The sequence below is a fragment of the Trematomus bernacchii genome, unplaced genomic scaffold (assembly GCF_902827165.1).
Source record: "Trematomus bernacchii unplaced genomic scaffold, fTreBer1.1, whole genome shotgun sequence".
NCBI classification, from domain to species: Eukaryota; Metazoa; Chordata; class Actinopteri; order Perciformes; family Nototheniidae; genus Trematomus; species Trematomus bernacchii.
The window spans coordinates 1,608,337-1,622,994 of record NW_022987714.1 but is presented as its reverse complement, the minus strand read 5'-3'; the positions used below and the strand labels follow the sequence as shown (position 1 = coordinate 1,622,994).

At 39.6% G+C, this 14,658-nt stretch overlaps 1 protein-coding gene across 1 annotated transcript in view; it reads left to right on the top strand.

The window, feature by feature from the left end:
- The first annotated feature begins 2,221 nt into the window (after nt 1–2,221).
- eps8l2 (EPS8 like 2) overlaps nt 2,222–14,658 on the top strand; it is a 22,064-nt gene continuing 9,627 nt past the window's right edge. Inside the window, exons 1-6 of the mRNA XM_034141472.1 lie at nt 2,222–2,542; nt 5,902–5,952; nt 6,374–6,420; nt 11,150–11,214; nt 12,858–13,019; nt 14,271–14,420. Of these exons, the coding sequence (XP_033997363.1) occupies nt 5,918–5,952; nt 6,374–6,420; nt 11,150–11,214; nt 12,858–13,019; nt 14,271–14,420 (459 nt within the window). The 5' untranslated portion in view covers nt 2,222–2,542; nt 5,902–5,917. The remainder of the gene's footprint in view (nt 2,543–5,901; nt 5,953–6,373; nt 6,421–11,149; nt 11,215–12,857; nt 13,020–14,270; nt 14,421–14,658) is intronic.

The following is a 14,658-nucleotide window of genomic DNA, read 5'->3' as shown; positions in this document are numbered from 1 at the left end:
TAAATGTAGTCTTAGCTTTTATAATTGTAGCCCGCCTGGCCAGGTTAGTTCCACTATCTTTAGTTTCCATGTCAGACATTTTATATTAAACTTCAACAGCCACGGTCAATGGCTTTCTTAGATTATGTGACATCTGAGATCACAAACCGCCTTTCTTCGACAGTTGAATGTCAACATAAATGATAGACAGGTCGGTAAATTACAATATCTGGTGTCATACACAGATAACATCATATGGAGAGACTGGCCTACATTTAAGTCTCCATTTATTTTTGATTGAAAACATATGCCTTAGTAATTACCATCTCATACGCACGTTTTGAAACACCTGACTGCACTAAGCTTTCCTTTTGTTCACGCTTTTGTCCCTGAATGAAAGCCCTGGTTCTCTTAAGGATTTGTTTGAATTATTGATATGGGTGGCATTCATTCAACTGAAACTGTATACTTTGTAATATTGCCTCATCATTAAAATGTTCCTCCAAAGTTCGTTTCACAGAAAATAATGGCTTGTTTAGAAAATATGGGTATTGTCTATTAAGGTGGCTGATTGTCGGAATACATTCATAAATCAATGCGGATGAATACCCGTGAAAAACGTTATTTACAAGATTGATTTTGGACATATTTACATTGTTAGACATAATTGTTCTTTTCAAATAATTGTTCTGTTCAAATGTACAGTAATAACAGATTGGTAAAGGTGCTTTTCTTGGTGTCTTTAAGTGTCTTCTAATGAAGTCACCTTCCTTTCATATGAGTGTAATATTGAATGTAGGCCTAATATCTGAGATGACAGCCTTCTGCACAACAACAAATAGGTTTTAGCCTGCTGTGTAAATGTGTGTTACTACTGTACTGATTACATTTATTGAACATACAGCATCTGACATACAAGTCTCATATTTGTTCATCTATTCTCCAGTAGAGGGCAGAATCGTTTTGATTAACACTTGAGGAGGGACTACAACTGATTCAAGTACAAACAAACATTTTCTTATGTCTTTCAACTTTAGGAGTACAGTATATTTAGTACATACACATACAAATAACCCTCAAGTGTTCTTATGATCTATAAAGTGCTTTTAGTTGTTCACCAATCTCTTAGAATACCTGACATTTACACAAGTAAGAATACTCTAGGTTAAAAAAGTGTTTTTTAATTTATATTAATTATTTTAATTAGCTTAATTGCATGTGATGTCAGACTGATCCTCTGCTCTTTCCGGTGAACCTCTCGGATTTGTATTGTTTTAGTTATCGGCCATTTCCTAACCCACATTCTTTCCACAGCTAAAGTTAATATTCAAACCTAATGGCAAGGTCTCCAAAGTAATGAGTTTCAAAACAATTCCCATTTCAGAGGGCCTGCGCTTGAGTGAAGGCCGAGCACACGGAAAAACACTTGTGCATGTCACTGATTGTAGGTAAGGCCAGTGTGTGTGCAATTTGCAAGCATTTACATATTTTCATTTTCATCGTATCTCACTGCTTTGTTCTAACAATATCACTCAGGGGATGGTCACATACTGTCAATTAATAAGAGGACAAATGCATTATCTTAATGGTTTTCTGTGCAGGGTCAGCTCGCTACAACTGGACAAAGCGTGGTCATTCTTACAAGTCAGTGACATTGAAACCTGGGCAGTGTTCCACTCTGTTGCTCCTCTTTCATTCACTCTGTTGAGTCCAACTAGTTTAGACCAGCCACTGCTTTCAGCACAAAGTAAAAACCTGTTTAAATCAAACTATCCCACAACTTAAAAGATTCAAATATACCGTCTGGAGGCCTTTTTATTGCATATGTAAAGCATTTTTGAAAGATTTGCATTGCTATATAAATGTTGGTATGTCACTTAGGACACCTCATGCAAAGGTCTTCTTGGGTCAAGCTGTACAGCAAACGGCCCCAAGATAAATCAGACATTCACAAATGAATAAAAAAAAGTAATTTCTGTTTCTTGGAATTGGTTTATTGTCTTTCACTCTTATGTAGTGTGTTCCTATTTTTCTTCTTGTAAAATACAAAACGAAATTAGTGGGGGCAATCTTTGGGTGAAGTTGCTAAAATGAAGCACATGAAGCTGCTCAGTGTGTGTTGTTGCTTCTTTATATAATGTGGGCTTATAAAACATGTGAGTGTGTTGCATCACCAGCATGCATCCAAACCAAAGCATTCAGATTTAAGACAGTGTAAAAGGAGGGAGAAAGGCTCGCGCAGACCCCCCCCCCCCCTCAGTGAAGTGTCTGTGGAGCTCCGCCCCCTCAGGGTAGAGTTACCTGCAGAGTCACCTGTCACTCCTCAGCAACTGTGTCACTGCGAACCGGCAACAAACACCTGCGCTGTGACTCACAAACACAGGACGACTACTTTACAGTCCAGGAATTCATCGGTTTTACTTCAAAACAAGCGGCTGCAAATATCTACAGTTTCCTGCGGAGTTTCCTGTCCTGTCTGTCGGCATGTGATGGCAGGCTGAAGCTTCCGGCGCTGTCTCAACCACTGCTGTCATCCTGAGCATCCCGTCCCGAAAACACCACTGTGAGTTCATACGAGGGGTTAAATGTATACTGTCTCTTTCTTTTTGTCTGTTTACCTTCGTTGTTTTCTTTATTGTTATGCGCATACATTTGATTCCCACTTGACAAATCTGAACACAAGTTCCTCTCACTGACAGAAGTTTCATCATCCAGGAGCTGGAGTTGCCTAATCGCTGTTAACGTTTTAAAATTATGTTTTTGAGAAATGTAATGACTTCATTGTGGTTTAAAATAGGTTGCATTGTTTTTTTATACTATAGATGATCTTTTATGAAATATATTTTGTGTTATGAAATCTCTCTTAATAGATATTAAATATCAGCACTAAAACGATATGTTTTGTGATCAAGGCTGCAGTTTTCAAGCTACTTGGAAATTGTAACTTCGTAACACTTGGTTCTGCTTGTTGCAGGAGAGCAGAAAACAACATGATGCTGTACCATACATTTAATTCTGATGTCACCCTCAGCCTTAATGACATAATTTTACCCTGTAATGAGAGGACTGGGCTTTCATTTGGGTTCTCTAAGTTTAGGAATAACCTCAAGACTACACATTTACCACTAACATTAGAAACAGTCATCAATGTGATTATTTCACAGTCTTGTCAGTAGTGTTTTGTCCTGACACTGATTGTTGTTCTCGAAGTGTTGAGAGATGTATATGGATGTTATGTGAAGTAAAGGGATCTGATGCATGTGACCTGATTTCAAACTGTGCTGGTTCTCTGTGCCCAGATAAGGAGACCTTTATACCCGGAATGTATCTGTAAAATCATCAACAGATCTCGAAACAGTGTACTTTGATTCAGCCAGATGGCTGCATGGCGTGAAATAAAATACAAGCCGATAAGCATTTTTATCTTACAAAATGCTTACTCAAGAACATGAAGCAAAGTTCTGATTATTCATATCAGAGCGATATCATGTTATTGAGACACATTAAATAAGCTATCAGAGTCAGTATTATTTTTGTAGTATAACAATGCCAGAAATGTGTGTGAGCCTCATGTGACCTCATATTCTCCTGACCCAATAGTCTGTGTTTTGTGCAATGTCATTGTGAAGTGAACATTTGGATAACCTGATAGTGATTCTTGTTAGTCTTTATTAATGTGCTCTAAAGTCCTCAGTTTAAGCTTTAGGTCTGTAGATGTATTTATATTTTTTGTCAGAGCACTTTTTGTTGGGAGACTAAATGTTTAGTGCTCCTTTGCTCTTACCGAGTTATTATGTTGTAGCATTAACGTGTTTTAGACTTTCTGCTCAGAGTCTTTGTCATGTTTACACTTGAAGCCAGATTGTTGTCATCCAAAACAGCGATCATGAGATCCTGTGAGCACAAACTCTGACTTCACAATCCTATGTCCAGTAAAAAAGATGTTGTCATGTATTGGTCAGGGTTGCTAAACTTGAAGGTTGAAGGTTGTAGTACATAACCAGAGATGATCTGATAGCTATGTCACATTGATTTATGATATTGTTATTGATGTATGTGTCAAGACTGATATTTTGCACTTGTTTTTGAGGATGATTAGATGATGTGTATAATCCAAAAGTATACTCAACATTTGAAAAAAGATGGGGCTGAACCAGGATTCAGAAGTAATCACTTTTACTTTCCTCACTCTCAAATGATTTGTTGTCACATGGAGGCAGCCTAAATATGACAACACTTGTCTCACCTCATTCCATTCAAATATGGAGATCAAATTAAATAACCAGGTATTTATGAGTCTACGTCTAAAATAAGCCTTTGCACACTCTGCTTCAATTGAATGTAATTATAGTTCTTCCACCAAGTGATTGCATCTGAATAAAAGGTTGACAGTATTGAACAATAAGCCCCTGAAGCTGATTGGAGAAGAGGTGTGTGCAGAGCCTCTCGCCATGAGGGTGACAACACATGACACCCAGCCTGTCCTGCTCCGACTTTACCTCCCTCCTGAAACCTGGCTGCGGGCCAGAGCTGGGAACAATAGCACGGAGGGTTGATGGCTAGAGAGATAAGGACAGAAAGAGGAAGTCTATCTTTTCTGCAGGCATACTAATGTAAATGGTAAAAGGATTAGTTTTATTTGCCTGTTTGCATATATCAGTGGGCAACATGTGTGGATCTGAAATCAGAATCGTACTTTGTTTGCATGTACTTTGGTTACTATCTGAGAAAGCTGTTGTTGTGATTTAGCCTCTCTTTGCTGCAGGAGTTATGAGCGGGTTATCTGCAAAGGGCGATTATGTTTATGATCTGCTGCGTAGATAAGCTTGAGTGACCGCACCTCACCTGTTACCTAAATCTTTAATGCACCATTTTAACCTAATTTACTTAACTGCTGCTTGTTATGCAAAAACACTTTTATACTTCAGAGGAAATGGCTGTCTCATAACGCTGTGATGTGCAAGTTGTAAGACTCTGGTTGGAAGACTACTGCGAGAGGCATGCTCAGTGTCATAAGGTCACTATCCTGCAGGTTGTTTTTGCAGGACACTTAAAAGGTGACATAGGATCCAAACTCCAATTAATAATACAAACCGGACAGGTTGCCTAAAGGGATACATGGTCCTTTGGAGTCTAAAACTCACCCAAGGTAGAAGGTGATTATTATCACCAGTGTAAGCACAATTCACTTTAACGTATGACCACTTATTATTGGTTGTATAATATAAATAATCGTTTAGAAACCAATCAGAGCCCAACCTGTTGTGTAACTGCCCCTTAGGGTCCATGGGTGTTTAGCCACGTTGTGCTGCGGACCTGATATATATTACATAACCTTGTCACAACATGCCTTGACAGAGAAGTCAGAGCCTCCAGGCCCAGACGGAAGGTGTGGGAGGGTTCAGTTCTCTCATTTCCTGCTCCCGTTAGCAGATTTAAATGTAGCACTTGATGTTAATGATCAAATATTGAGCATTGCTGACTCTAAAACCGACCAAATGAATTAATAGCAGCTATGCAGATATAGTCATCAACATAAAGTGGATCTTATTACACAGCACATATCAGCCTGCTGTCTGCCTTTGTCCCAGAGAATTCCCCTGACTACCAGCAGTCCAGGCCCAACACCTGGCTCCACACAGTGGAAGAACAAGCTGTTTAGTAGACTACGCCTCAACTTTCCATACCTTCTACAACCTTGATGTGGTCCATTTGGCTTTATAAGCTTTAATCAACAAACTGAAATGAGAGAGAGAGAGAGAGAAAGGGAAGAATAGCTGATTCAACAGGCTTTTAAAGGTCTTAAAGGATAAATAATAAATGTTTGTTTGGGTGGAAACCAGCCACCTCCCTCTCAGTCACTCATTTACACCCACTCTCTTCCTTTATCTGATTTTAACCTCCCCCTGTTTCTGTCCTCAGGTGGATGTCTTAAATCATGAGTGCCCAGGGACCTCCGTCGAGGCAGGCCAAGTGAGTGTCGCACACCTTTCTGCTTCCCCACACATGTTTACCTTTCTGTGTTACTGTCACACATGTGAGGAAGAATCACTAACCTAGTATGTAGAAGGTGGTGTGGGTCAGGGACCTCGGGCACAGAGCGGCTCTGTTGAGAATTGTTTGCTTTGCCTGGGCTCATGGCTCTCCCTCCATGCCCCGCACACATCCTCTCTCCCTCCCTCCTCTCTCCCTTTTCCACTCTCCCTCCCTTTCCCCGGCTGGTCCATATGCTCAGAATCTCAGGCTAATCTCACCCAGTGCTGGACAGTCTGCTCTCTCCATATATCACTCCTATTTTGTGGGCAAAGGTTCATGAAAGTAACAGTGTGGGAGTTTCAGAGGGTTTGATGAAGAGCATGAAGCGTAACCCCGTCTCCTCTTCTTGTCATTTCAGTGGAGTGGCCAGATCGGACAGCAAGATCAGCGCCAAGGCCCTCTATGGTAAGTGACTGCATGGAGCTGGGAAGTTACTTTCTTTGTCAGAGGGAGTATTTTATGTTGGCTTGTTTTCAAGACTTTGCCTTTACACGCCCTTCACCTGCAGTAACACCTGCCCTTCTTTTTGTGGCATGAGTCAACACAGACTGTTTACGGTTGACAGCTCATGAGTAAGGCGCTTGTAACTCTTAATTGTCAAGGAATAGTTTTAGGAACACTTGCTCTATGTTGAATGGTATTACATGTGTTGTTCACCACCCATTGTTCTTGCTTTACTTAGGAAAAACAATATTCTACAATTGTGTTATTGTCAAAAAAAATCCTATGAAATGATATGATATATGATAGCAATTATTTTCATCTACTAATGAAAGCCAGAGACAGAACTGCATTTCTGTCTAACAACTAAAAAAGCTTAGTAGGCCTAGTAGTAGTTTACTGTTTATTTTTGACTCAATCCCATCGTCCTGGGACGTTAATATTCTCTTAGGCACCAATTGTGTATTGATCCCCGTTTGAAAATAGTCTCCAACAAATACACTATTCACTCCCGTTTGAGTTTGCACATTTTTTTAAAATTAAGCTAAAGTACATTTAAGACTCACTTAAAATGTAAATCGCCCATCTTTGTCAAATATAAAGCCAGCTCTGGTGACATCTTTCCAAACTGTGAACAGTCAATCGGTGTGGATCAGCACTTATTGATTTGATCCACACAACTATATTTCATTTTTATGCGGATAACTTGTCAGGATATCCAGCACGGTTTCCCTGCAGCTTGTTGCTGCAGAACCCCGGGCTCGCAGGACTATCACAGTCCCCTCCCCAGAACACACACACTGATAAGAGGGGGCCAAGGTCCCGCTGAGCGGCCCTGTCCTGCTGACACCTCTGTCAGACACTGAGTAACATGGGAGGGGGGGGCCGAGCTCCTGAAGGGAAAATCAGTTTCCAGCTTTGTGCTTAACCTCCAGAGCATGCTTGGATTTGTAGCATCAGGCTTTTGGTTGTGTGTTTGCAGTCACATTAGCAGATGTATTATCATGCTGTCTGGCTCTCAGCATTTCTGGTTATTTTGAGTCAAAAAAATATATGATTGTGTTATTATAGGGCTCCATTTATATCGTCAGGCTGCCTCACTGATCTGTCATCCATGTGATGTAATTCAGAAATACTGTTATGACTTGACTATGACTGGCATAACATTACCTTTTATTTTAGCATGTTGCATACTTTTGCTAGGGCGTGTGTGTGTATGTATGTGTGTGTGTATTTTAGACTCAAATGTACTCTGTTGCATTAAGAGGGAGTGCAGGGTGTGCCTGTTTTTAATGTGTGGTTGGAACAGGGTGGGGATGCCCGTGATTTGCAGGTGAATAAAAGACGCATTGAAAGTGGACAGGAAGAGGCGGACTCCCTTTTGGTCCTCCCTGCGCTGCCTCAGACATTAGCTCACTGGCTCCGGCCAGCACCTCCTTCCACTCTGCCCACAGAGAGGAACATTGTACAGCATATGACAGGTCCAGATAGAAACCTAAAGTATGAAGGGACAATCTGCTCCCGTGCATGGCTGCACTGTTCCAAATATAGATTGGCTTCAAATGACGCATTATGGTATTGTAGGGATGCAACATGTTCCCAAAGCATCTGACTGTGCACCTTGTTGTCTATAAAATATGTTTGTCCTGCAACTCATCCAAATAGCCACAGGACACACCCACTCAAATAACCTGCTGTACAGTATGTGTGACCAGGCTCTGCTGTTTGTCATTGGCTGGTCTAATCTGGTGTGGCAGATGGTCCCCACTACCTTCTCACTGCAGGGTGGTAGCAGCAGGCCTGTCCCAAACCAGAGAGGAAGGAGTGGGGACATTAGTGGGCACCATAACATAGGAGATATTTGGATAGATAAAGGTCTGCTGCTGAATAAACAGGTAGAGGAACAACAGCTCTGCCCAATCTCCCTTATGCAAAGCTCCTCATCCTTCACACTGTGCAGTGCAGCACACAATTGATGCAAATGATGCACAGGTCCTCCCACCTGATGTGTTATCAGCAGGTTCAGGGCAGAGATGTGTCACATCAGATTCATCATCCCTGGACTTCAGACCCTCCATCAGCTTTATTAAGTTTCTCGGTTTGTTGTTGAGGAACATGTCTCTGTCAGGTAAAATGTGTTTTGTCTAAATTACTGAAATATTAGGTGGAAAATCTCACCTTGACCTCATCCTACCTTTTGAAGTCTGTGTATGTTTGTCCGTGTATAGATCCAATACCTAGTGTCATTTCTATTGCTATTAAAGCAGAGTTATCATCAAAATACTGGTACGTGCAGCGGATCTTACTTTCCTTGATGAACCTGTTTAGATTTGCTTTTCATATATTTGAGAGGACCTCTCTGTTGGCTGTGATATGTGTTGAGGTCATACTTTCTGGCGACATGTGGCCAAATCTTTGTGTACACTTTGAAGCACACTCCTTATTGTTTGAGTTGTCGGGGTGGCTCATTCAGCCTTTTGATGTTGCGATACAAGATTTTATTCTTTTTTATTAATCAAACAACATTTGCAAACACTTCAGTTTCGTGACATTGTATCCACTGTCTTTGTTTTGGGTGTAGTCATTTTAGATACCAGATCTCAGTTTGTTTAAAGAGCAGTGAAAGCTGAGGTCATATGGATAGATTGATCTCGGCCATGTATTGGTTTGATAGTCCGCCAAGCAGCCATGTTTATCTCTGGTCAATGACTCTGGAGAGCTCTGAGGATCTGACCATCTGCAGCTAAGTGGCTTTTCTTGCAAGCTGTTGCAGAGCTGTGAATTGATTGGCATAAATGACAGGCCATCAATAAGTCATGGGGCGAGCTCGACTTTCAGTACGACACATGACGCTTGTGTTTCACCTGTGGAAAGCCAAGCAGGAAGGAATCAGCCGAGAGGAAATAGCAGGAACTTACTAGCGTCACTTTGACGCCGCATGGAAGGAATCGGCCGAGAGGAAATAGCAGGAACTTACTAGCGTAATTTTGACGCCGCATGGACGAAAAGGTGCTGAGAACATGAAAGAGTCCGAGCCCCATCTAGGATGTTAAAACCTCGCTGAATCATCAACAAATGGAAAATATTAACAAATGATTAACACAGATGAGACAAATGAGGCTGAACGACTGTATGGAGAAAAAAACCTGTGTGGCATCAGCATGTTGACTTTATTGGGTTGGGGACAGAAAGAGATCTGATGTGAGATCTGGCGGATAGGAACATGTTCTCATTAAGCAGTAATTGTTACCTGCGGACTATTCATCTGGTAAATAGGTCAATGGGCACATTGGCACACTCATTAGCGTTGGCCTGTTGAAAGAAAATGGTCTCAGCCAACAGTACATGTAGTGCAGTGAACACTGGCATCTTTAAGGGGACATTATTTAAACTCTTAATGGGTCACCACGTAGTTTAAAATCTCAAACTTTAAAGCCGCTATAATTGATTTCTTTATTATTCTTTCTTTAACATTTGGCAATGTACACCAACCAGCAGAAAGAAGAATAGTTAGCAACTCACTTGTGAACATTGTGAAGCTTTTAGCTGCTTTAAAGAGACATATCTCACTGGAGTTGGTAAAGAGCTATAACAGAGTAAATGCTGGCCCAACATTCATCAGGTGGACAGAAACGCGACTGCAAATGAATGATAATGTTGCTCCGTAACTGCTGGATGTGTAAATAAGCAATTGTTTGCCTACAGCTCCACCATATAAACTAACTTTATAGGTGATTATATCAATATTGTGTTACTGCTGGATTTATAAATGGACCAGATGTGCTTTTTAGAGTGTGTACGTACTTTATTATTTTTTTGTTTTGTCACCATAAAAAGTATTTTATGTCTTAAAACATGTCTTAAGTGCATCTTTATTTGGCGGAGTGTTCTGGCATCATTGTCATCTCTATTAAAAACACTGGTAGCACTGACTAACAATAATTCACAACATGCACCATGCTGCTTACCATGACACTCTCACCTGCGGTACCAGCTTGAAGGTTATGCATGTCAATTTATAATTCTGTGCCCCAGATGAGGAAGTGCACTGAGGAAGCATGGTGCTTTCGAGAAGTTACATCACTGGTCTTTGACCCTGCAGTAAATCTCTGCCTCTAATTGGTGCCCAGATAAAGCAAGATGTAATACCAGCCTGGCTACAAGTTAGAGGGGCATATCAAGTCATATAACCTTTTTGATATGAGATGTGTTCATTAAAACCTAAGAAAGGTGTTTTCATTTTACCTTGGACACAAAATGTATCACAGGTGGTTTTCATATTTGGAGTATATATATAGGTATTCATTTATTGAAGAGAAAATATGCTGTTGTTTTAACTGCATTTTTGTAAAATACACTTTAAAATACCCTCTACTGTAAATGATCACCTTATTATACATGCAACACTTATGTGATTATCATTTCACATAACAGTGTCACTGAGTGGGAGTCTCCAGTTGAACCATGAAAACAAACGCATTACGTGTTCTTATGACTTCCTTATTGCCCTGCTGGGTCTCTTCAGTGTGTTCGACATTAGAGCTTCATTTCTTTTGTTCGGTCTGCTGAAACGTGCAACATGTGGAGTTTAGGTCAGTGTCACTGTTACTGTTTACATAGTTATATTGACAGTAAGATCGCAGGTGGACTTGTTGGATTTTCACTTTTTATGTCTTTGTTTTCTTATCAACAGAACAGAGGAAAAAGTACTCCAACTCCAATTATATAATGCAAGAGACGTCGCAGTATCATGTCGAGGTAAGATCAGCTCCTTATGTGTTTATCTAAAGTTTAAGTTGTGTTTATAGGGCTGCAAAATATTATTATTTCATTATCGATCAATCTGCAGATGTATTTCTAAATCTACCAATTGATCAAATGAAAAAAAAGATGGAAAATGGTAAAATATTTCCATGGAGCAGCTTTAAATGTCATATTTTGTCCTCTTAAAACTCACATGTATTTAGTTAAATATGACATAAAAACTGAGAAAAGCTGTATTTCTCCACATTTGAGAGCCTGAAAATGAAAACAAATCTTTGATTTAATCAGCTGTTTGTTATATTTTTGAGCGTTCCTGTTTTTTTCCAAAATAGTTTTGAAAAAAGCACAACAGAGATGAATAAAGTATTCAAGCTGATGCACTGCATATATAATCCATGTTATTATAACTGGAAGTAAATGGCACTTAAACACACTTTATATATTTATTCGGTTTTTTTCTATAGGAAATCTCATTTGAATTTCACCTTTCATAGTGTACTATTATTCTATATAGTTACATTTTTTGATTTACTATTTCATATAATTGACTGTATTATAAAATAATAATCATTGATAGTGAATTTTAACATATGTATATAAATGAGCAACTTAGATAAAAAGTGTAGTTCTCTTTCTGATATTCCAGTAGTTTTAAACCTCATACGCATTATGTCTCTAAACTGAATCCAGCTGAAGATCTAAGTTTCATTTCTCCCTCAACGTTTCCTTTCATACTGTACACTGCCCAAAAATGACAACAAACAAAAAAAGGATAGAAAATCTTTTACCTGAGGTTTACAACTGTACAGATTTATCATTTAAAATGGAATTGAATTGAACCTCAAGATAAAAAGAAAAAAGCACTTACCCTAAGTGATGGTTTATTGTTCTTTTGGCCAGAGATAAAAGCTGACTCAGTCGTTAATGTCTTGATTGCATCTCATGTACGGGAAGGTTTGATAATAAAGCAATAAGGACTCTGATCACAGCAGAGATGTGCGTTGGGTCAGGGATAGCGTTAGTCCTGTGTCTGTGCAAATTCTATTTCTTTAGAGGCCTGCCATTACCACACATGGGCAGCTAATCCTCAAAATAACAGCCAAGCTGGCAGCATAGAGCCATATACATGCCAATATTGCAGATTTTATAGCAGATAAAACAGAAAATGCACAAGTAACGCTTTCAGCTGAAGGCATTGTGAGAAGAATCAAGTATTTTTAGAGGTAGCTGATCTAAATACAGCCTACAGTTTATGAAATTGTTTGGCATTTTGGGAAATATATTATCCTTATTTGCTTTCTTGCTGAGATTTAGTAGAGAAGATAATATGTGTTTCTTAAAACAACAGCTAATGAGTGAGTTTTAGATTTGTTCAGCTAGCTGTTTCCCATAGTGTTTAGTCTTTTTGGTAAGCTAAGCTAGCAGGTTGTGCTAATTGTTCTCATCTTACTCTCTGCAAGAAAGGCAATATGTATAATTCCCAAAATATCAAACTATAACTTAAGCGTTATTTAAATGTGCATTTTGTCAATCCAATTTTCTAAAGCACACATTTCCTACTTTCTAGAGAGCCATTGTTTTTTAATTCACCTTACAACCAATCGTTTTCCTTTACCGACTCTTTGTTTCCTCATCAGCATCTTTCCACGTTCATTATGGACAAGACAGAGTCCATCGTCACAGTGGACGATGCCGTCAAGAAACTAGACTTTCTGGACTCAAAAGACAAAATCTGGACCCAGGAGATGCTCCTGCAGGTCACTGACAAGGCGGTCCGGCTGCTGGACTGTGACACACAGGTACTGCTACACTCTGTCCACACACTAAGCACATCATCGCAATATGTTCACATGTAATAAGATTCACATTTACAGTCATGTGTTTGCGAACACATAACTTAAAGGTAGGGTAGGTAAGTTTGAGAAACCAGCTCGAGTGCGCTAGAATTTGAAAATACACAACCGGAGAAAATCTGCCACTTCCTCACAGAGCCCCTCCTCCAACACACACGAATGCGCACATGACCAATGAGGGCACGAGATAAGTTTGTGCACAGATGGAAGGCTGACAGGCAGGTATGCCATCCAGTTACTTTAGCCGGGCCTGCTAAAATGATTGGTCGTGCTTTTTACAGTACTACGGCTTCCACAGATGACATTTTTTTATGGATTTTTTGTCAAAGCACTTAAGATATTCATTGCTATCGGGATGTTAAGAGCATTCCATGGAATATAACAAAAAGTGTATCTCGAGCCGGTTTCTCAAACTTACCTACCCCACCTTTAACATGTTTTGTTCATATTCACTCGAAACAACATTCATAAGCACTGATTATACATAAAAAGGTACATCTTAACATTTATATTCATAAAAATATTTAAATACAATGTTGAAGTCTATGGCTAAAGGTGTTACTCCACTTTTTAATGGTTGAGTTATATTGTGCTTTAAAAATCAATGCCGATCGTGACCTACATGCAACCATTACAATACTGTGCTTTGATGTTCTTCTGGATTGTATTGAACTAAATGTCCATTATGCAAATGTTTTTGATCCAGTGTTTTTGGAGCTAAAGTCAGGATTTATTTGCCTTTCGTGCATCGAAAACGTTTTGAAATCTGTCTCTTACAAGTCCCCCTATATTGCAACCTTACAGTACTAAGTAATAAAATAAAATAAAAATATTTTCTATTTATTTGTCATACGATCTGACAATATTCTGATTGTGTCGATTCACTAATTGAATAACATTTAAAGGAATGGTTCTGATCTTATTTGCTAAATTAGATATTGATACAATCTGGTTTATATAAAGCCACAACCAATAGGCAGTTAGCTTAGCTTAGCATAAAGACTTAAAGCAGGAGGAAACAGTTTGGTCCAAAGGTAACAGTAGAGTTGATAGTACTTTTAATTTTCTCATCTCTCAACACTTTTACAAAACTATTTAGTGTTTTGTTTTCACATTACGGATGCCTATTCTGATGTTATCTTGCTTTCTCTCTGCCTCCACCTCTTCCTCTCTAACCATTCTTATGTTGTGATGCAGGAAGAGTTGGAGAACTTCCCCCTCCCAACCATCCACATGAGTCAGGCGGTCCTGAATCAAACACGTTACCCCTCCGTGCTGCTGCTGGTGTGTCAGGACAAGGAGCAGCACAAACCTGACATCCACTTCTTCCACTGTGACGAGGTGGAGGTGAGTCTGGGTTTAATGCCGCAGCCTCGGCTCAGTTTGCGTCCTTTATCGTTTCTGCATGATCGGCTGGCTTTGTGTTTGATGTCGTGGTAAATCCAAGCTGCTGTTGTTGGAGCGCCAGGTCAGATTTCAGTGCAGTTGGTGGCAGTGTGCTAAAGTGTATCCTTTTACATTTTTACAAGACTTGTTAAACTATATTTGCTCAAGGAAAGATCCATCCCTGAAAGGATTTAATACT